Consider the following 19,861-nt stretch of genomic DNA (forward strand, 5'->3'; position numbering starts at 1 on the left):
CAAGATTTTGGTTTATCTGGTCAAAGAAGGCATCCTTTTCCTATATATATATATTTTTTTTTTACGTTTTCATCTTGGAGTCTCAATTAATGAGGAAATTAGTTAAAAGGATCTTTACAAAAATGAATAGATATGAACGATTCTGACATAACACATAGGTAATTTGTTATATTTTATATAGGATCATTTAATTAATAATTAATTCCTATTGGGTGAAGTCTTTTATTTCCTTTGGAGTCCCAATTAATTCCTGTTCAGGAGAAGCTCTCTCTATCAAAAATATTTTATTGTTAAAATTAAATTCTGAGATCTTTGATTAAGTTAAAGAAATTCTATTCATCCCGACAATTAGTAGGCGAATCCTTTCCTATATTAAGCCCAGGCATGCCCGATCTTAGACTCCTTATCCTTCGCCAACCTCTGAATTGGTCAAAACACACGAGAATAGTGACAACGCGCATGCTTAATTGTTAAGATTATATATGCCAATTGGAGTAATGTTCCTTTTAGTACTTTAATACTACGATTCTTTAATCAAAGGGACATCATATATCAACCTGATGTGCGACCAATCACTTTTAATTTTCTTAATCTGTTTACTAATCACATGGGCTGAAAAGTAAACAAGAAATAAAGAAAAGACATCTGATCCCACACCCTTCAAACATTTTCTCGTCAAAGTTTTTTTTTTGGGGCGGGTATAATTCTCGTCAAAGTTGTAGTATATCCTAATACTTCTCTTTTTCTTCTAAATTGTACACCTTCTAGAAGTTTGTTACATGATACATTGTGTTGAATTGACTACTGTATTGTAGTAATATCTTAGCCATGAACCCATGAAAGCTTTATAAAGGCCACTTATCAGATTCTATGTGCATTAAAAATTCTTCCCCCCTTTATTCAGTTTCTTTCTGCGAATTCTTTTTTTTTTTTCTTTTGGGAAGCAGAAGGGCCATTTGAGTGGGGAGTGAGAGAGCTTTGTAATGGGGAATCAGGTGAAATTTCCAGGTATAAGTGAGGAGTTGCAGAAGATATTAGATGCAGATATGGACAACGTGGAGGCCAGGCGTCGTGCGAGGGAGGCATTTAAGGATATTCAGCTTTCAATTGATCATATCTTATTCAAGGTATGTCTTGATCTTGCTTTGTCATTGTTAATACAAGAGAAAAAAGATGTAGAATTTTAGCTTCAAAGTTTGAGTTTTGCTGCATATAACTGATTGATATTCATGTTTTCTCGATGGGTTTTTGTTGGGATCGAAATAATAATGCGCCATGCGGAATCTAACAATTACAAACCTTGAACGACGATAAACAACAAAGAGAACTATACTAAAAGAAGCATTTTATTTTAAAATGGTTTGGTCAATTGACCTAAATATAAGAAACTAATATAATAGAAAATATAAACTATGGAGAACTAATCTCCCCGTAAACAAGACTCTTTTAATAACTACATTGTGGATGCTATTGGGTGGTTGTTTGAGAAGGAAAAATCATCAATTTATACTTCTACTCCAAGAAAGGATAAATATAGAGAAATCCTTTTCCACCAAGAAAATTAATTCTAATTATGGTAGAAAATCAGGGCAAACCCCAACTGTTTTGTATATGGTGCAAACTGCAGAACTGCTAAGGGACTGAAGTATTTGCGTGGGACTAAATAAATAAAATGGTTCTTGTTCAATAGACTGCAAATATTATTTAACGTTCTACCTTTAAGGTGCGTTTGGCATGGAGTTTTATGCCGTGAATTATTTTACCCTGAAAAATCTTTTTTTAAAAGCATTTTCCAAGGCGGAACAAAGTTTTTGGTGATATATGGTAATTTTGCAGGGTGTAGGATAAGGTATGAGAATAGTGGCTTGACATAATTTCGAGTATTAAAGGCTGATAGAAAAAACCCTTAATCGAAGTAAGTGACATGGAGTAAGATCTAGGATATTTGTAAAGGAAAATTACTTCCGCCAATAAGCGCGTGAAGTCATTTCCACTCTTTTATTGGAAAATAATCTGCGGAGAATTTTTTTTCCAGAATTCAAGATAAGTGAACAATAAGGAAAACATTTTTGGACAAAAATGCTTTCAGGCTCCATACTGCACACACCACCTCATGTAATCCACTGGCGGATTTAACAATAGTGCAGTTGGAGTGCTAATAGCTTTTGTGGATTTGCTTATTCGGCGGGGAGTTATTGCTAGTAGATCATCTCAATGGAAGAGATTCAACAAGTTCACTATCACGTGTGAATTCACTTTGGACAACTGTTAGCAGTTCAAGGGCATTTCAAGATTGATAATTCCCTTTTTTGTCAATTAGTTGTCAATACATTAATGGCACATTTTCCCTAAATCCAGGCAGACACTTATTTGTTGCTTTAAGAAACTGAAAAGACCGTTAACAAAATTGGCTTTTTCCGTCCATCAGTTTGGATAGCTATTAATTCTGTTCATCAATCATCATACGGTTCCTGAAAAGGTGAAGGGACAATTTGTCATATTCTCGTAAAATAAGCATTTGTCCGGTTAAATTGTTTTATGTACGTCATCTTGCAAATGTTCCTTCTATTGTAAACTTGTTATGTCGTCTTCATAAAGATTGTTCTAGCTTTTGGAAGCATTGACAGTTGATACTTGTATAAATATTTTACCTTTGTCGTCTACTGTAATGGAGGAATGTGCCCAAACGGGCGTGATATTCTACATGGAAATAAGTTTTATGCGCTTCAACTTTGCAAACGTACCTTCTACCGTAAGCTTGTTATGTTGTCTTCGTAAAGATTGTTATAGCTTTTGGAAGTGTTGACAGTTCAGACTTGCATACATATTTTACCTTTGTCGTCTACAGTAATGGAGGAATGTGCCCAAATGGGAGTGATATCCTACGTGGAAGTTATGTGTTTCTTACTGATTTTTTAATGATTGCTCCTTCTATCTTTGCACCAGGTGCCACATGCTGGATTGAAGATGGAGGAGGTAAAGCTTGTGCCAATATTTCCTTTTTTCTAATGTTGTTGGAAACGTGTTGATGCCGTATTGCCTAATTTTCCTTGCTAAACCGTCAATGTTGTTAGCTTGTTCTGTACTTTGTAGTGCAGCAAGTTATGGCTTCTTCCTACTTTTCCTTTTCAAATGAGAGATGATTTTAATAGCTCATAAAAATAAATAAATAAATAAATAAATAAATAAATAAATAGAATCAAAAACAGGTGGGGCTAATGCAAATTTTGTATTGGCTCTGCGGTTTTAGTAAATGCTATTTGCTTTTCTTCTTATTTGATGAATTGGGATTTACCGTAGGAATGCTAGGATTCCATAAGAAGAATTGAATTGGGACTTAATTTCCTTATTTAACTTTCAACCTTCTATTTTGATTATGAGACAATTTCTTACTTATATTGGGAGGTGAAATGCTTGGTTCATAATATTATAAGCTCCAAAGTTTATTACATATTATCAGTAATGTAAACATTCTTATATATCATATTCATTAAATTTCCTGCACGTTACAAAGGGGTTAGTTTGAGAAAGATGACTTGTTCCCTCAACGATGCTTTGAGTATTAGTGCTTTTCCCTTTGCTTGTACTAAGACAAAACGAGAAGAGTCTAATTTAGCGTACAAGTTATTGACATTTGGATGTTATAGCCATAATATTGATGTGATTTTCCATAATATTGATGTGATTTACATTGTATAATTTTTCGACATTCCATGGCACAGTCTTATGAGGTTAATTCTCGAGGGCTAGAAATCTTCTCCAAAAGTTGGCTTCCAGAGACACCTACCAAAGCTGTTATCTACTTTTGTCATGGTTATGGGGATACATGCACTTTTTTAGCTGAAGGTTTGTCACTTGCAAAAGCATTTGAAGTCTTAGACAAGGGTCTTTGACAAGTTAATCTTTTCTTTCCTCAAAAGGAAACTAATTGTAACAACTGTCCTTATCTGTAGGCATCGCGAGGAAATTAGCATCTTTCGGTTATGGAGTAGTTGCGATGGATTACCCGGGATTTGGTCTTTCGGAAGGTCTTCATGGTTATATACCAAGCTTTGACAAGCTGGTTGACGATGTCATTGAGCATTACTCAAAAGTTAAAGGTATGATGACTCAATTGATAACCTACTTCATCATTAAATGGATTTTTCTGAGAGGTTCAAGACTAATAATATGTAGAAATTGGATTCAAATTATCTTACATGTGAAGGTGTAAATCATATGAACGTACATTTTCATTTCCTTGTTTGTCAATAGAGCCGATAGCTCAGCTGATACTGATAGTCAGCTGACCGTACAAATGTTGGTATTTTGACTAGCATCAAGCAAGAAAAACCTGAACATGATGACTTGGCATTGAATGTCATAGCATTTTCTTGTTCTTCTTGACACTCTACTGGAGAAAAAATTAACAGTTAATAGTTGGTTGCAGAAAAGCCAGAGTTCCGCAATCTACCAAGCTTCCTATTTGGGGAATCCATGGGTGGAGCAATAGCTTTAAAGGTGCACCAGAAGCAACCTAATGCTTGGAATGGTGCTGTTCTTGTTGCACCTATGTGCAAAGTATATCTCTGGAAATGCTTTTCAATTCTTACTGATGCTTCTGGTCTCTGATTCATATAGAGTGATTACTGGTTTGTCATATAGATTGCAGATAACATGGTTCCACCATGGTTAGTGACACAAATTTTAATTGGCGTCGCAAAGTTTCTTCCAACACAGAAGCTAGTTCCAACTCAGGATTTGGGGGAGTTGGCAGTCAGAGATGAAAAGAAGAGAGAAATGGTACGTATTTCTTTGTTTCTGTAATAAATCAGCTTTAGCAGATGATAGGTTTTTGGGAGATTAGGAAATTGATGGTTAGAGGCTTATAGTGCTTGTGCCATGAATGCCGCATTACCTATCTCATTATTCATTAAGTGATATTCAATAGCTTCTAGTAGGAATATCATATGAATTATTGGAAATAATAATGACATGCACACGCAAACACACCTGCTTGAACATGTATGTACTGTGCCCAGTCTCTCATATAAGATGCAATCTGTTTCTTTTGTGTGCAGATGGCCTATAATATCATCTCTTACAAACATAAACCCCGTTTACAGACCGCCCTGGAGTTACTGAATGCGACAAAAGAGATAGAGAGACTACTAGAAAAGGTCTGTCGGGTGTTTCAACATTTCTTTGAATTAGCGTAAAATTTCATCACTGTATTAACTGCTTAAAGGTTGATATCTGAATCTTTTGCATTTATGGAGTTGCTCCATGATCGTCCTGTGTTTCTATATTATGAGGTTCCTATTGTTTCTTGATATTAAAACTGTTTTTTTGACTTTATAATTCATTCTAGCTGTTGTATCACCTTTTGCTCTTGTAGTTTAGGAAACACTTGTACTCATTTAGCTTGACAAATATTGCCGACAGCGGTCCATAACTGCGATTAACTTGCAGAACTTCTCTTTCTGCCAAAAAAAAAAAAAAAAAAAAAAAAAAAAAAAAAACAGTACTTCGGATGGGAAGGGATGAGTAATAAGAGCAAGAGTGTACTCACCGGAACATTAACTTGAGCTAATCCTTCCCAAAAGGGTGTCAAATGCCTCATTTTAACTCCTTTTTGTGCCTCTTATTAATAGAGAATCAAAGCTTAGTTGAGTTTCTTGGTTACATAGTTGATAGTAAACTTTCTTTCCTAATGGTGATTGTTAGTGCCTGTGTCAAGGTGAATTGAAGCAGTGAATTTGATGTCTCTGTTACTCTGCAACTGCACAATAAAAATGTATATGTTTCTACAAAAAGCCAGTGCTTTTAATAATGAAAAAACATCTGTGTTTTATAGCCTCATTTATACTGCTTCTGCCAGGGTCTTGGTAATAAGCAAGCATGATCAAATTTCCAAATTTCGTGCAATTTTACTTTGTAATCTTTGTATATCAAAATGTAATCTACATATTGATAATGGTATTATTTACAGGTCTCTCTGCCATTGTTAATCTTGCACGGAAAGAATGATATAGTAACCGATCCATCAGTCAGCAAAACACTGCATGAGAGGTCAAGTAGTTCGGACAAGAAACTGTTCCTTTATGAGGACGCTTATCATGCCTTGCTCGAGGGCGAGCCAGATGAAATGATACTTCGAGTTTTTGGTGATATTATTTCATGGCTGGATGAGCATACCATGTCCTAGCCGTTTCTTCCCTTTCGTGTTTTCAATGTTTAGGGGGTTGAAGGGGGAGAGCTGAAAGCAAGTATAGCTAATTTATCTTGTAAGATTTGCATTGCCTTTTATGTGATTTAAAGATTAAGGGCTATGACCCTCCTTATTCCTCCTCAGCTTTGGTAAGGTCCTTTGTTTGAGTTGTACATGAAACAGAAAGCAATGCAGTCATTCTGGCTTTATTTATCATTTTATTTTCACTATATTTTACCAAGCTTAGGGAAAAGGATGATCCAGAGAAAGAAGTAGGATAAGCCTGTCAGAAGTTTGACGAATGGAATGGAAAATCCAGGATTATGTAATCCACAATGTGTCCTTATAAATGGTCCACATTTGTCTTCTTTATTGGTTTATTTTATTTTTCTCTTGTAAAACTCATGCCATATAAGTGGACATTTAATGGATTAATTATTTTTGAAAAAAGTAAGTGGGAGAAAATATTAGTTAGCTCTAAAAAGTCCCTTTTCATGTGTTTGGTTCGGACAAAGGAATAATAATCCCCCTGGCTTGATTTTTAAACCAAAAAAGAAATAAACAAAAAATTACTGCGACTTAATTTGAATACTAATATGAAAGATCAAATCAGTTTAAAAAATTCAAATTCTGAAATTTTGCAATTACATTTTAAAAAGCGGATACTTTCTGCCGTATTCGTATTGCTTTCATTTTCATATCCTCTTAGTAAAAAAAAAGCCAATAGACATAGAGGAATGACCCTTTAGTGCGACCAGACAACTGCTCCGACAAAACAACTTCTGCATGTGCGCCGCTGTATCCCAATTTATGTGTCACGATTCAATTTTAGTGAATTCAGACATGAAAATTCTTTAAGTTTCTTGAAATAAATTTATGTATTTTAAAATTACATAAAAAGTTATAAATTATAATAATTAATAATTTAAATTATTTAACAGGCTTATAAGAAATTTTAGTCAAAAAAAAATTATTTGACTTTCGAAATTTTAACTATGCCACGTGAATTGGGACAGAAGGGGTGGACAACTTTCTGTCAAAGGGAGTTGTGTGTTTGGATTTGTTGAAATCCAGTTAGATTTGAACTTTGCCACTTTTCACCATGTAAGAGTAGATTTCAGTAGTGGAAGACCAATTTAGACCCCATTTCTTTCTTTATTCAAACACACACTGTCTTTTTCAAAAAGATAGTATTGTTTTCCCCCTGCTAAAATTAAGCTCTCATTACTTGAATTATCTTTAATTTGTATTTCTACATCGAATGAGGTGGCCGTTATGTTTTAATTCTTCTTCTTGTTCAATTCCCATACCCATCAACCATGGCCTTGTCTTCTTCTACATGCTTTTGTCACTCCCAATTCTCACTTAAGGTATGCCCTTTCTGCTTTCCATATCTTACTCTGTTTTGATAGCTTGTAATATATCTTCTTTATAAACAAAAAATCTTCATTTGGATTGGTAAATTGGTGTGTATTGCTCTCAAAGTGTCTTAATTGGAAGCTTTCCCAATTGAATGTAAATACCTGGTCTATATGTTATTCTGAGACACACTATTTACTAGTAGTACTGTTTGGTTAGATCTGAAGTTGCTCCAGTGCAATATGACTACAATGAAAATAAATTTTTCACATTTGAGAGCAGTTAAAATGTTAGTGAAGATTTCAGGTAGATAGTCTTGAGCTAATAAGCAGTCAGAACCAGAGATTACATGAACATTTCTATCATCTGAAGATAATTTTGGTATTAGGGGGCAAGAGAAAACGGGGTTGGGGATTAGAGGTGCATCCAGGATTTAAGCACTACGGGTTCAATCTTTAAGATTCTACCATTGAACATATTATATTTTTAAAATTATGGGTTCATAATATAATAGGTTCATATCTACTATTCGTTGCAATTTTAACGAATTTGCATTCTACGTCAAAACTCAAAAGTACTAGGCTCATATGAACTCAGTAACTTAAAGCTGCATCCGCCCCTGGTGGGAATGGGGGTGTTTGTGAAGAAAAGACCTCTGAAGAATGAAGTGCTAGTGTTTGGAGGCTAAGGGAATTGACCAATCTGGTACTGTTCAATTCTTGTGTGTGCATAGACTTGGGGCTCAAAACATCTTCCGAAGAATTTATCTATACTTGGTGATGGTAACAAAGAAAGAAATGAGGCTTTCCTACTCACTACAGACAGCAAGTTTTTTTTAAAAAAAAAAAAAAAAAAAAAAAAAAAAAAGCTACAATGAAATGCCAACCGTGCTAAACGATTATATTATTAGATAATCAATGTTTACTACTTGTTGTAGACAGACCGCTGGGCACCTGCTTTAACATCAAATATCCTAAGTAATATCAGGAGGAATGAACCTGCATCCTCTGCACTGAAAAGAATAAACCCTGACATTTTAAGTCAACAAGTTCGGAAACGAGGAATCAAGCATGGCAATGGGTGCAGTTTCCTCAGAGGATCAAGAGTAATATGTCAGCCTAAACTCCAAAATCTTCTACAAAGAAGAAGTCACAGGGTGTCTGCTATAGGTAATCTTTTCCTCACCTGCTTTTTTAGTCTTTATCATTTATCTTTAGATCTCAATTCATGTTTTGCTACTCTCTTTTTTTAGAAAATTTTTGGGAAGCAGCTATTTGATGTCTGAAATCTGGTTGGTTATTCATCTTAATTAACAGTCATCACATAATGATGCGCTTTAGGAGTTTATGACACCTTTCTACCAACACATCTGTTAATAGAAATAGTTTTGAAACATGATAAATAACATCAGCTACACAAAACCAACCTACTTTTTTACGTATCAGGAAGTGTGGCAAAGGTGTAATAGCTTTTGGTTTGTAGCTTCTGAGTAAGGTTGATGGGATAAATTGTCATAACCTTTTTCCATTTTTATATTATGGATGTCACAGATATTGAATCGAACATTTCAGGCATGTCCTGATATCACTATTTGGACGTTCGGAACAACTGATGTCTTATTTTTACAGGGTTGCCTAGTTCACAAATAGCCAGTAGTGTCTTTACGCTAGGAACAGCAGCCGTTCTTCCGTTTTACACCTTCATGGTTGCAGCACCTAAAGCTGAACTTGTAAGTTATCTCAGTTCTGTAAGCAATATTCTATTTTTTTTCATTTTCTGGAGAGTAAGCTCTCTGGTTATATTATCAGCTTAAAAGCTCTCGTCTATTTTTTAAATTGAAAAACATAAAAAGTTATACTTGTGAAGTTCTCACTCCTTATGTCTTGCACGAAAGTAGAACTAATGGGGCATGATTGCAGTTGCATTGATTTGTCATCTTTTTGCAAGATACATTTTTGGGCCTTTGCAAGATATATTGTAATAGGGCATAATTAAATAATTAATGCAGACCAGAAAATTGATGGGAAGCACCATACCGTATGTTGTGCTCGGACTTCTGTACGCATATTTGTTGTACCTCTCTTGGACACCAGATACAATTCGGCTGATGTTTGCTAGTAAATACTGGCTTCCGGAGGTTTGTTCTTGTGCTTAACAAATGATAGTTATAATCTTGTGCTGATTCTGTGATTTGGATTGTTGACATTTCATTCTGTTCAGCTGCCTGGTATAGCAAAGATGTTCTCCAACGAGGTGACGCTAGCTTCTGCATGGATTCACCTGTTGGCCGTAGATCTTTTTGCTGCAAGGTCTCTCTCTCTCTCTCTCTCTTGCTCTTTCTGTCTCACACTTGATTGTCCGACTTGGTTGAGGAAATGGGCATTGTTCCTTATATTGGGCAATCATTACCTTATAAACTAGTGTCTGGGGTTGAGTTGGTAGGTCCATCTTTTTAAATATGGTATCAGAGAGTTTTCCCTATTCTTGATCATATTATATTATCCACGCTCCACGTGTACAATCTGAAGCGAAGGGTATTTGGTTATCCCACATTAGTTGAGGAATGGGTTGTTGTCTCTTCGTATTTTCTTGGTCATTTCTCAGCTCATGAGCTAGCTTTTAGGATTGAGTTAGATCATTTTCAAAACAGTGTGTTTGTGTGATCAGTATCTTGTTAAACTATTCTAATGCTGCTTTTTATTTGAAACAGGCAGATTTATCATGATGGTTTGCAAAATGATATTGAAATGCGCCATTCTGTTTCCTTTTGCTTGCTATTTTGCCCCATTGGAATTGTTATTCATCTCCTCACCAAAGCTGTACTAAGTAGTGTAGAAAGAGCAGAGCCTAGAACTCACTAAGAGAAATTTAACCATTTTTGCCTGTTTTTGGCTAATGTAACTGTGAACAAGGTGTAATTGTATTCTAAAATCCAAAATTGCTTGAAGCAATTGAAATCGACTTACTTTTCAGCAAATCTTAAAAAATAATTTAGAAGGTGGAATATCAGAATTTCTTTCTTGAGTCTCCCTCCTATAAGAAAACCATTTCTTCTCTCATCCAACAACATATAGGATTCAAGATAAGAACTTCACCTCATAAAGGTTACCTATCCATGTCATCTTCATTTTCTGAAATGGCGATGATTTTGCATCTATAACTTCTCTCACGCAATACTCATTACAGTATTTCTGTGTTTTATCAGTGCAAAATGTTTGCTGCATTTATATGGATTCAACTTACTTGAAATTTGTGCGGAGAAATTCAGATAGAAGAAAAACACAGAACTGAAAGTAAAAAGAAAATTGAGTTTGGTTAAACACTAACAAAATAGTTATAACGAAGAACTGTGTGACAGAGAAGGAGCCATAGGAAGACCTTTATGGATTGGCCATCAAGAATTTGTAGTTGCTGGGATCTAAGGTCTGAGTTGCGTCGCTTATTGGCTAGCGTTTTTCTGCATTTCCAGAAAAGATTTGAACTACATACACTGACAGTGTGAAATGTCATTGAGAACAACTCTTTTACAACATTGGTGTAATTTTAACTGTTGTAACAGGACATCTAGAGCTCGTTTGGATTGGCTTATAAGTTGCTTATAAGTTGGATTGGCTTATAAGTTGCTTATAAATGCTTTTTTTTTTTTTGAGTGTTTTATTTAAATTTTTAAAAGCCATTTTATGCTTAAAATAAGCCCAAGAAAATAATTGAGCCTGTTTGGCTTAGCTTATCTAAAGCAGCTTATAAGTTATTTTCAGCTTATAAGCTAAAAAATATAAGTTGGGCTACCCCAACTTTTTTTTTTTTTTGGGCTTATAAGCTGCTTTTTTTAAGCCCATCCAAACAGGCTCCTACTGTGTTTTGCATGTTACTAACTCATATTTGCTATAATCGTTACCTATAATTAATTCAAGTGATCTGAAAGTTGAAAATTGTTATATAATATCCGGGTATAGAAGTAACTCTTCATAATCATAAAAGTTGGGAGAGCTCTTTGTGGCCGCTGAAAAATTGCTTGGGTCTCCTCCTGGGTTCATACTCATGCTCACTACCTTCTTGTCTCACAACTAGTTGTCCTCATTTTTTCATTCAAAATAATCAAAAACTGCTGGAGAAGAAAAAAAATTGAAGTCCATAAAATATGGGAAGGTACATATACTGTTTGTACAAATATTTCGCTAACCCTGTTGGTCAAATAATCAAATCATAACACAAATTCAATGTAGATGCAACATGGCAACCATCAATGGGAACGGGCACAGAACGTTTTTTTATATATATTCCTGAGGTGCTTTCCACGACTCCAGGCACTCGATGTTTGGGCGTAACATGGAAAGCACTGACTTTGTAAATAGTTTCAGGCCAATTACCATGACATAATGAGGAGTATACTAGAAAACATGTTCTCCTCATTTGCATCTCTTGTCAGAGTCAAAAGAATGAATGATATTGCACCTGGACAAACAAAAACAATGAAAGTTCATAAGGAAGCACCAGTATTCTCGTGACCAAGAATTGAATCTCACTAGTGCTCAACGAGGCGAAGCCATCAGAACATCTTTTTGATTATAAATTCTGTAGCTTAACAAACATTTGCTGCAAGTCAAGAAAATTTTCTTTAACCTCATTGGCTAAGAATCCAGACCACATTAACTTATCCAAAACCAGATCCTTGTGACCATCTTTTAGAAAGACATGGCAATAGCTGAACAAAGGCGAAAATAAATTAACTAAATTCTTTGAGAAATGGTTACTCACATCAAGTAGGAAGTGGAGACATTTCAGGTTGATCGTCCAAGATGCCATTGGAGCTTGAGCCTTGGAAAGAATCTCTCCTAGAACGATCCAAGGACGTAGCTTCATATATGCCTACAAAATTAAGAAGTGAGATCAACTAACTACTCAATTAATGAATGAGGTAAAGCAAATATCATGCAATACCATATGTTGATTCGACGAAAGAATTTATGACTAATGGTGACTATAAAAGCAACAAAAAGTATTGCAGGTTTACAGTACCAGTTTCTCCAAAAACGAAAAAAAAAAAAAAAAAAGTATTGCAGGTTTGACTGAACATCTCGACATAAAAAAAAATGATTAATCCACTTGAATTCTTCAAATTTTTCTCCAATGACTCTATGTTATACTCATTCCTGTGAGCAAAAACTATCACCCTAGTCGCTAGAGAAGATTTTGAGTAAATACATTATGACAAACAATTTATTTTTTTATTTTTTTTGATAAGGTAACAGCTGGAAACAGCCTCTCTACCTCCCAAGGTAGAGGTAAGGTCTGCATACACATTACCCTCGAGGACCCCACTTTTGTGGGATTACAGTGTAATACTAGGTATGTTGTTGTTGTTGTTTTTGATAAGGTAAAGTAATTCATAATGAGACACAAATTAGAAGAGATTACATAATGAACATGTTATCATAGTTAGGTCAAACTTTTATTTTTTGATAAGGAGGTCAAACTCAATTTCAATGCCAAGTCGATACACTTTTTGAGAAGCGATATTGGGATGGAATATCTCACACATCTGAGTTGGAGAGCAACTCTAGGATAGGCATATTAAATGCAGTTAATAACTCCATCCTGAACTCTCGGGTGTCCACTTACAAGCCTTTGCATGTGCTTATAGTCAGTCCAGCTTGTGAACTCTAACATTACAATAGTCTGCATGGATCTTTCTTTTGATTGCGTGAGATGTCTCTAAGAACTTGAATTTAAAACAATGCTTCTTAACCGTATCTTAGTTTAACTTTTTGGTTAAATTACTATTTTTTCTTCCAGTTACTGTGATATTTCATTATCATGTAAAATCGAGCGAGTTACTTGGACCTGCCCTCTAGTTTAAAGAATATCTAACACCTTTGCTTCATCTTAAAGTTAAATTGCACGTAGTTTCCCCAGCATCGATTCTGTTGGTAGATATGTTTGACCTTGAGATTGTCGGCAGAGTTAGTGATATGTAGCCCCTTATACCCATTGAAGGGAAAGATGACTAGTCATGAATTCAAATTTTAGATAGTTCATCCACAGAACACCAAATTTAAGTTAGTCAATGCTGGAACACCAAGTCAGCATTTTGACTAATAAGTAAAAGTGACCCTACGCCATAATACACTAGATCCCCATCATCCCTTCCTATATTAATAATCCGACCAATCTCTCAGATCCTTCTATTTGTAGTAATACTGCCAAACTTTTATGATGAAATTGCATTAATTCACTCCAAAAGAGGCAAGACGGTGTTGGCAAGAGTAGATACTACAAGCTAGCTACCAACAGAAGCCAACAATCTGTGAATATGTATCTCCAAAAAATCCAACATCAGAGACCTCTTGCCATTCCAATTCTTCAAACTCAAGTTTAAGCAAAAGATATGGCAATACTTTTTAGCAATCATCTGAAGTTTTCATGGTTAGTTATTTTCCAATCACAAATAACAAAGACCAGCCCTAGTGGGGACAGAGTGATAGCCATGTTGCCATTCAAAGAGAAATTTTTTACTGATGTCCAAGCTAAAAGACTTTAAATCACCTTTGAAAGTACTGAGAATAAATTGAAAAAACAAACAGAAAAAACAAAGTTGGAAGTTAATGCCAAAAGTGAGAACCAAGGTGACATTAATGCAGCCTAATAGGCTATGAATGTGCTGTTTTTGCCCCACATACCGCAGACTTTCCTCCAGATTCTTAAAAGTGAAAAGAAATATAACTCTCTCAAGCATTAATAACACATACTTAAAGATAGCAGGAATTCAGAAGCTGCTGATATACTGATCGAGAAGACAAAATTCACTCTTTATTTTAGGATAACAAATTTAGATGCTATACAGTTACTAATTCATATCACTGTTAAGCACAGCTGACAGTACTTCAATTTCCAAACCTTTCAACTTCCTGGCAGTAAGAGAATAAATAACTTCTTTCTTTTTTTTCTTTCTTTCTTTTTTTTTTTTTTTCTTTTTTTTTTTTTAAGAAGAACAAATAACTTTTTTTGTGCAAAGGCATTTTTCAGTTTTTGGATAAATAAGCAGAAACATTATCCATTTATTCAGCATGTTTAGGAGATACCGATGATTAAACTGAGGTTACAGAACTTATTTATGTTCTAACAATTCATCATTTGACAGATTAGATTAGCAAAGCAATCGGACATGCAGAAACAGCTGCGCAGGAACAAATTGGAAAAGATGAACCCACCCCCATCCCCCAAAAAAGAAAAAGAGAAGATTGCATCATACCAATTCCCAAGATGGCAGCACAAACAAGAAAACCGAGTAACGAGAAGTCCATTTTATATACTATCTCCATGACAATGATGCATCCTCCCGCAACCATTAAGTGCCTTGGAGAAGAGAAAACCATATGCAACCTACAAACGGGCAATAATGTAGAATTTCCATCTGAGACTGTCGACTTGCAGGTCTAGTGAAGAAATCAAATGAAATCAAAGAGTATACAAAGGAGTCAGAACAGCTAAAGCTAACACTTCTGATGAAATGATCTAACATACCCAAAGACATAACAAAGACCACAATATATGCATCTCTGACTGGAGCTCCATCAAAGACGATAAAAGTAATTACAAGCAGGGTGGGAACTCATTTACTCAACCATAGTTGTTCTTACCTTGCAATAGTCCACGATATAAAAAGTAAAGATGGAAAAATGAAATGCTGGCAGAACAGAGGGAAAAATGCATGCAAAGTAAGAAGTTATGAAGCAATGCTGACAGTTAATGGTCAATAATGGGCGTACACCACCAAGATAAAAGTTATGGAGAAAATACAAAAAAAATTCATATTCCTTCCACGAATAGAGATCTTCAGACAATCAGGTAAAATCGCTAAATATTAATAAGGTCAGATGAGGACCTTTACAGTAATTGCAATAGCAATCAGTTAAAGGGTTAGTAAACTAAAATGTCTCACAAGGATTAGAAAGAGATCACAAAATGTTACCTCTCCTCTGCAATGCTATCAATGTAAAATATCAATACCATCCCAAATAAGATGGTGCTTGAAAAAGCCCAAGCAGAAAACGGCAGCTCTACATTGTTAGATCCCTGAATATCTCCACACAAAGAGAGAAAGCAATTTAAAAGAAAAGAAGCAGCAGAAGAAGAAGACAAGAAGAAGAGGAAAGAGAGAAGAAAAGAATTAGGTTCCGTAACACCCTTAGAGCAGGGTGGACCAAATGTTCCTAAATTATGTTGAAAACATTAAAACAGAAGACTCTTCACAACATAGCCACAGAAGGTATCAAACTGTACTCACTATAATCATGTCCCACATGGCAACAGGAAACAAAAAGCACGTCGCAGAAGTAAGGGTTATGGCATGGAGTCGCCTCTTCAGTTGATTCTGCGCAAGTGAGATGAAAAATATTCAAGGTTAGCGTTTACTTCCTCCTTTAAGTACCAGAGGATAGAAAGTGGAATGAATCAAACAGCTTGATGGGACTACACAAACCTTAAGTGAGACCCGCCTTGCGATGACCCTCCGAAGTGCTGACAAGATTCCAGCAAGAATGGGAACTAGCATTTCCTTCATTCCTACAAGCTGTTCGGTCCCTGTCTCATCATCAGTGGCATTGCTAAATGGTAATTGTTTGTTAAGTTGGTAACTACATAAGAGTCTGCTAGCGAGAAATAGAGAAGGAAGTTGAAGAACGGAATGCTACTATAAAATGAGTTTTCTAGAGAGAAGGGTTCAATATTGAAAGGATATGAAATGGAGAATATGTAGCCATCGCCCATCCTTGTGATAAAAAGTAGAAAGATGCCAGCATTGCAAGGAGTCCACCAATCTGATGATGAGGGGGAAATAGCAACAAATTATCCACCCAAGAAATGCAGAGTGAAGTAGAAAGTTTTCCAATTGCTTTTCTTTATAATAAGAAAGAGAATTCTCAATTGCTTAATTTCATTTTCTACTATGAACATAACCGTATAGCTACTAGATCATAAAAAGAAGAATTTAAGTTTCCTGCTGTGTCCAGTATGAAAGATATGATCTCAACAAGTTCATGCTTTCGATAATCTGAGAATTATGTCACATGAAAGTATGAGGCTTTTTTCTAATTTCAAAGCAAATAAATTAATACAGTAGTTTAACAAGAAGTACACCTTTTTCCAAACATGGCCCCTCCTTCCATACAGTACCCCAGATAATACTCCTAGAACAGCACCAGAATACTCGCCCAATATGGCCCTGATTGGATAAGAATCTTTAATAGCGGGTGGAGGTACTAGATAATTAACAGAAGAGAAAGCTAATTTAGACAGACGACAAGGGTAAGACATAATGACGATATGCCAAAGAGTTGCTTTACCAAAATAACCTACCACGGGATTATGTATTGTACACAAATAGGATTAGTGCCAGAGTTACCGAACAGAAAAGAGGGGACAATGCAAAAACCTAATCCAAGACAGGAAAAAGGGGACATAAAATATCGCTCATCCTTGAACTTACCGAACAGGACCACAAGATTTAAGGCCCTTTCCCCACAAGATGAAGAAAAGAGCTGTTATAGCACCATTTACAACTGAAGGTACTACCTGTTGTAAAAAAGATTATCAGCCAAAAAAGCATAAGTGACAATGAAATGACCTTTCATTACCTTTTGACAATTATTAAAGGAAGAAAATGATAGCTTTACTAGACCTGTGTATTAGAAAGCGCCCTGCCCTTCCAAGGCTTTTGCGCTACTAGAAACCAGATGCATGATGGAAGAAGACAGCAGAACATAAAAAGAACAACTGAAGCCCCCGTCTGAGACAAATAACGGTACATGGAGTAAACTGACCATATTCTCATAAAGTTCCCAGCAATATGGATTATCTGCAAGGGTGTTTGCCTACAGTGCGACAAGTATATCAGTAATAGCTTCTGAGGAAACACGGAGCAGGCCTCACAGTACAGGAAGCAATACTTCACACACGACTTAAAACTTCCAGTGATAAATTTTTTTCATCAGGGTGATAAATCCACTTTTTCATCCATTTCCATTTAAAGATCAACAATTGATAGCCTTATTTACATAGGAGTGTTGGAAAACTTGCTTCACTAAAATTTTAGAACTCAAAACTAATGGTATAACAAGATTAGCCATCAACGCTTCTGACTATTCATGAACTTAGCAAAATTCTTGGGAAGCCACAATGAGGCGAACCATGAGGTCTTAGGTTCAAATCCCAGCGGAGGCAAAAACACTAGGTGATTTCTTTCTATTTACATATGCTTTGGTGGTAGAATTATCGGTACCAGTGTTGGTGTGATCCGATGGAATAGTTGAGGTATGCACAAGTTGCCCCGACACCACCTTCATAAAAAAAAAAAATCTTGGAAAGCCACGATTGGATAAAAAGACAGTATGTTCATTATGAAAACAAAGGTTGCATCTATGAAAACATAATATTGGTGTGCGAGCTATTGTACAGACGCTGGGTTAACCTGTGCGCACCCGAAGGGTAGCGGCTGCAGGTTCCCATGCCATCACAAAATTAAAAAAAAAAAAAAAAAATTTGGTGGAAGCATCAGCTCAGACAATTTTAGATACACCGTAACACCAAATTCTCCACCTGCTGTTAGCAGGATGTATTCCAAGATTTTTGACTTACTCTCTAGCATGTTTAAACTCAATCAGCTGATGAAAACAATGGCCCTATTTTGGTATGACATAAATGAAAGAAAACATTTCTTGGTGAAATCATTTTGCAATGCTTGATTGCCAAAATTATCAAAATTTTGTACTTAAGGAAAATTATACATCTGTCATAGGCTAAGTCATTTCCGCTCCTAACCAAAATTTCGCAGTTTGGTTACCACTATCAACATGTAACCATTGTTTCTGCTCTTTCCTACAAAATTATTATTACGAAACAAAGATGCATCATCCCAAAACCCCGACCATCTACTACTATTAAAATTTACCATCTTTATGCCTAACCAAACGCTAGAAAATAACTTGGAGATAACTCTAAGATAAAAAAAATTACGCTAAACAGGGTTATAATGTGCATGCTTCCAGATTTTGTTTGCCTCTGTAAACATATAAATTAATACGTGAAAAATTCAAATAATTAATTAACTAGTTAATACAAGGCGTAAATTGCACCTTGAATAAGCACATTTCTTTGAAACCCTCGAAAACCCAAAAAGAAATATCCAACGAAAAAAAGTAGCCATATCTTCGAACCATAAGGGGGTTAATTACCTGAGTTTTAGGAGTAGGTAAATTTACATAAACTTCGAATACTTCTCACGGATATTAATTTAAACGAATAAAGCATCAATCAGTATTAGGAAATGCCAAATCAAAATAAGCAAAATGCAGTGACTTGGAAAAACAATCAGTTAGTATTAATTCTAGAGAAAAACTATAATAAGGATTAAAATGCGTGTTTTTTGCGAAGGCTATTGAACATACCGCATAGTAGCAGGGTTAGATGAACCTCGATTTTCTGGAAGTGGCTTTGGAGACATCATTTTTGCAAATAATTATTATTATGTTTAAGCTTTCAATGAAGCGATTGAGAATAAACTGAGTTAAGTGGTAAATGCAAACTGAAGAAGAAACTGAATGCGAAACGATGAATGGAGAAAATTCATTTGGTTCGTTGAGTCCATGAAAGCCGATGTTGATCTCGCTAGCGCCTCGATCTGCTCACGTGGAGATGTGGGCTCAATGTTGTTGGACTTGGATAATTGGGCCAAGCACATTAATGGCCCATCTCTCATGTGAACTTCGTCGTTGGCCGGGCAAGTTGCACAGATAGCCTCTTGAAGGACCACTGGTTAAGGCATGGCTGAATATTACAAACTTCTTAATATTTACCCGATTTAGAATCAGTTTAACCTTCCAGGACTGAATTTCGAAAATCCGATTCTAAAGGTCGGAACTATCAAGCCTTCTTCAAGACGTTATGAAGTTTTGATATATTGCCTATACAATTCGAACTTCAAATATTTAGATCTAAGCTAGATTTAGCAATTTCTGATTTCGAACCCGTATGTCTGAATTTGAACTATCAAGCCTAACTTCAACTCATATATCTGATTTTGATTTTCAGTTTGGATAAAGTCTAACTTCAAACATACATTCAAGCTCGAAGTTAGGCCCCGCAAAGCTTAACTTTAGACTTGAAAATTTAATGTTTGCAAGTATATTAATCTTCATTAAGATCTTATGTATTGCAATTCTTTTTCTTTTGAATGTATTCCTTTCCATATGATGATCCCTCTTTGTTCATATAAAGAGGTCAAATTAAATTGATTATTATAGTAAGAGGTAAAGT

At 35.5% G+C, this 19,861-nt stretch overlaps 3 protein-coding genes across 4 annotated transcripts; 2 read left to right on the forward strand and 1 right to left on the reverse strand.

Annotated features, from left to right (window-relative positions):
- The first annotated feature begins 429 nt into the window (after positions 1–429).
- On the forward strand, positions 430–6,403 carry LOC132046640 (caffeoylshikimate esterase-like). The gene is made up of 8 exons (XM_059437332.1): positions 430–1,127; positions 2,947–2,976; positions 3,723–3,846; positions 3,954–4,100; positions 4,430–4,560; positions 4,645–4,782; positions 5,061–5,159; positions 5,972–6,403. Exons 1-8 carry the CDS (start codon positions 984–986, stop codon positions 6,185–6,187), a joined length of 1,029 nt encoding a protein of 342 aa, XP_059293315.1. The 5' UTR covers positions 430–983; the 3' UTR covers positions 6,188–6,403.
- A 798-nt stretch (positions 6,404–7,201) lies between these two features.
- LOC132046643 (protein ABA DEFICIENT 4, chloroplastic) lies at positions 7,202–10,539 on the forward strand. Its single transcript, XM_059437340.1, has 6 exons — positions 7,202–7,560; positions 8,487–8,718; positions 9,178–9,278; positions 9,558–9,686; positions 9,770–9,858; positions 10,260–10,539. The coding sequence occupies exons 1-6, from the start codon at positions 7,510–7,512 to the stop codon at positions 10,408–10,410; spliced, it is 753 nt and encodes a 250-aa protein (XP_059293323.1). The 5' UTR covers positions 7,202–7,509; the 3' UTR covers positions 10,411–10,539.
- Positions 10,540–11,661: 1,122 nt separating this feature from the next.
- LOC132046644 (uncharacterized) lies at positions 11,662–19,490 on the reverse strand. Of its 2 annotated transcripts, none has more exons than XM_059437341.1 (11): positions 18,994–19,485; positions 17,229–17,421; positions 17,037–17,122; positions 16,688–16,772; positions 16,290–16,368; positions 16,032–16,162; positions 15,837–15,923; positions 15,522–15,625; positions 14,802–14,932; positions 12,308–12,418; positions 11,662–12,004 (listed from the first exon to the last, which is right to left on the reverse strand). In XM_059437341.1, exons 1-10 carry the CDS (start codon positions 19,050–19,052, stop codon positions 12,309–12,311), a joined length of 1,065 nt encoding a protein of 354 aa, XP_059293324.1. In that variant the 5' UTR covers positions 19,053–19,485; the 3' UTR covers positions 11,662–12,004; position 12,308. The 2 variants fall into 2 exon arrangements, with proteins under 2 accessions (XP_059293324.1, XP_059293325.1); XM_059437342.1 differs by lacking the exon at positions 11,662–12,004 and adding an exon at positions 12,011–12,145 and having other exon boundaries at positions 18,994–19,490.
- Between the last annotated feature and the right edge of the window lie 371 nt (positions 19,491–19,861).

Source organism: Lycium ferocissimum, chromosome 2 (assembly GCF_029784015.1).
Source record: "Lycium ferocissimum isolate CSIRO_LF1 chromosome 2, AGI_CSIRO_Lferr_CH_V1, whole genome shotgun sequence".
In the NCBI taxonomy this organism is placed as follows: domain Eukaryota; kingdom Viridiplantae; phylum Streptophyta; class Magnoliopsida; order Solanales; family Solanaceae; genus Lycium; species Lycium ferocissimum.

Excerpts from the sequence above, each read along its gene's own strand:
- LOC132046640 (XM_059437332.1), top strand. The coding sequence starts at position 984 with ATGGGGAATCAGGTGAAATTTCCAGGTATAAGTGAGGAGTTGCAGAAG. Across the intron at positions 2,977-3,722 it reads CTGGATTGAAGATGGAGGAG|TCTTATGAGGTTAATTCTCG; the intron begins GTAAAGCTTGTG and ends TCCATGGCACAG. Across the intron at positions 4,561-4,644 it reads TTGTTGCACCTATGTGCAAA|ATTGCAGATAACATGGTTCC; the intron begins GTATATCTCTGG and ends TTTGTCATATAG.
- LOC132046643 (XM_059437340.1), top strand. The coding sequence starts at position 7,510 with ATGGCCTTGTCTTCTTCTACATGCTTTTGTCACTCCCAATTCTCACTT. Across the intron at positions 8,719-9,177 it reads TCACAGGGTGTCTGCTATAG|GGTTGCCTAGTTCACAAATA; the intron begins GTAATCTTTTCC and ends TTATTTTTACAG. Across the intron at positions 9,279-9,557 it reads CAGCACCTAAAGCTGAACTT|ACCAGAAAATTGATGGGAAG; the intron begins GTAAGTTATCTC and ends TAATTAATGCAG.
- LOC132046644 (XM_059437341.1), bottom strand. The coding sequence starts at position 19,052 with ATGATGTCTCCAAAGCCACTTCCAGAAAATCGAGGTTCATCTAACCCT. Across the intron at positions 16,163-16,289 it reads GGCTACATATTCTCCATTTC|CATTTAGCAATGCCACTGAT; the intron begins ATATCCTTTCAA and ends ACAAACAATTAC. Across the intron at positions 12,419-14,801 it reads TGCTGCCATCTTGGGAATTG|GCATATATGAAGCTACGTCC; the intron begins GTATGATGCAAT and ends TTAATTTTGTAG.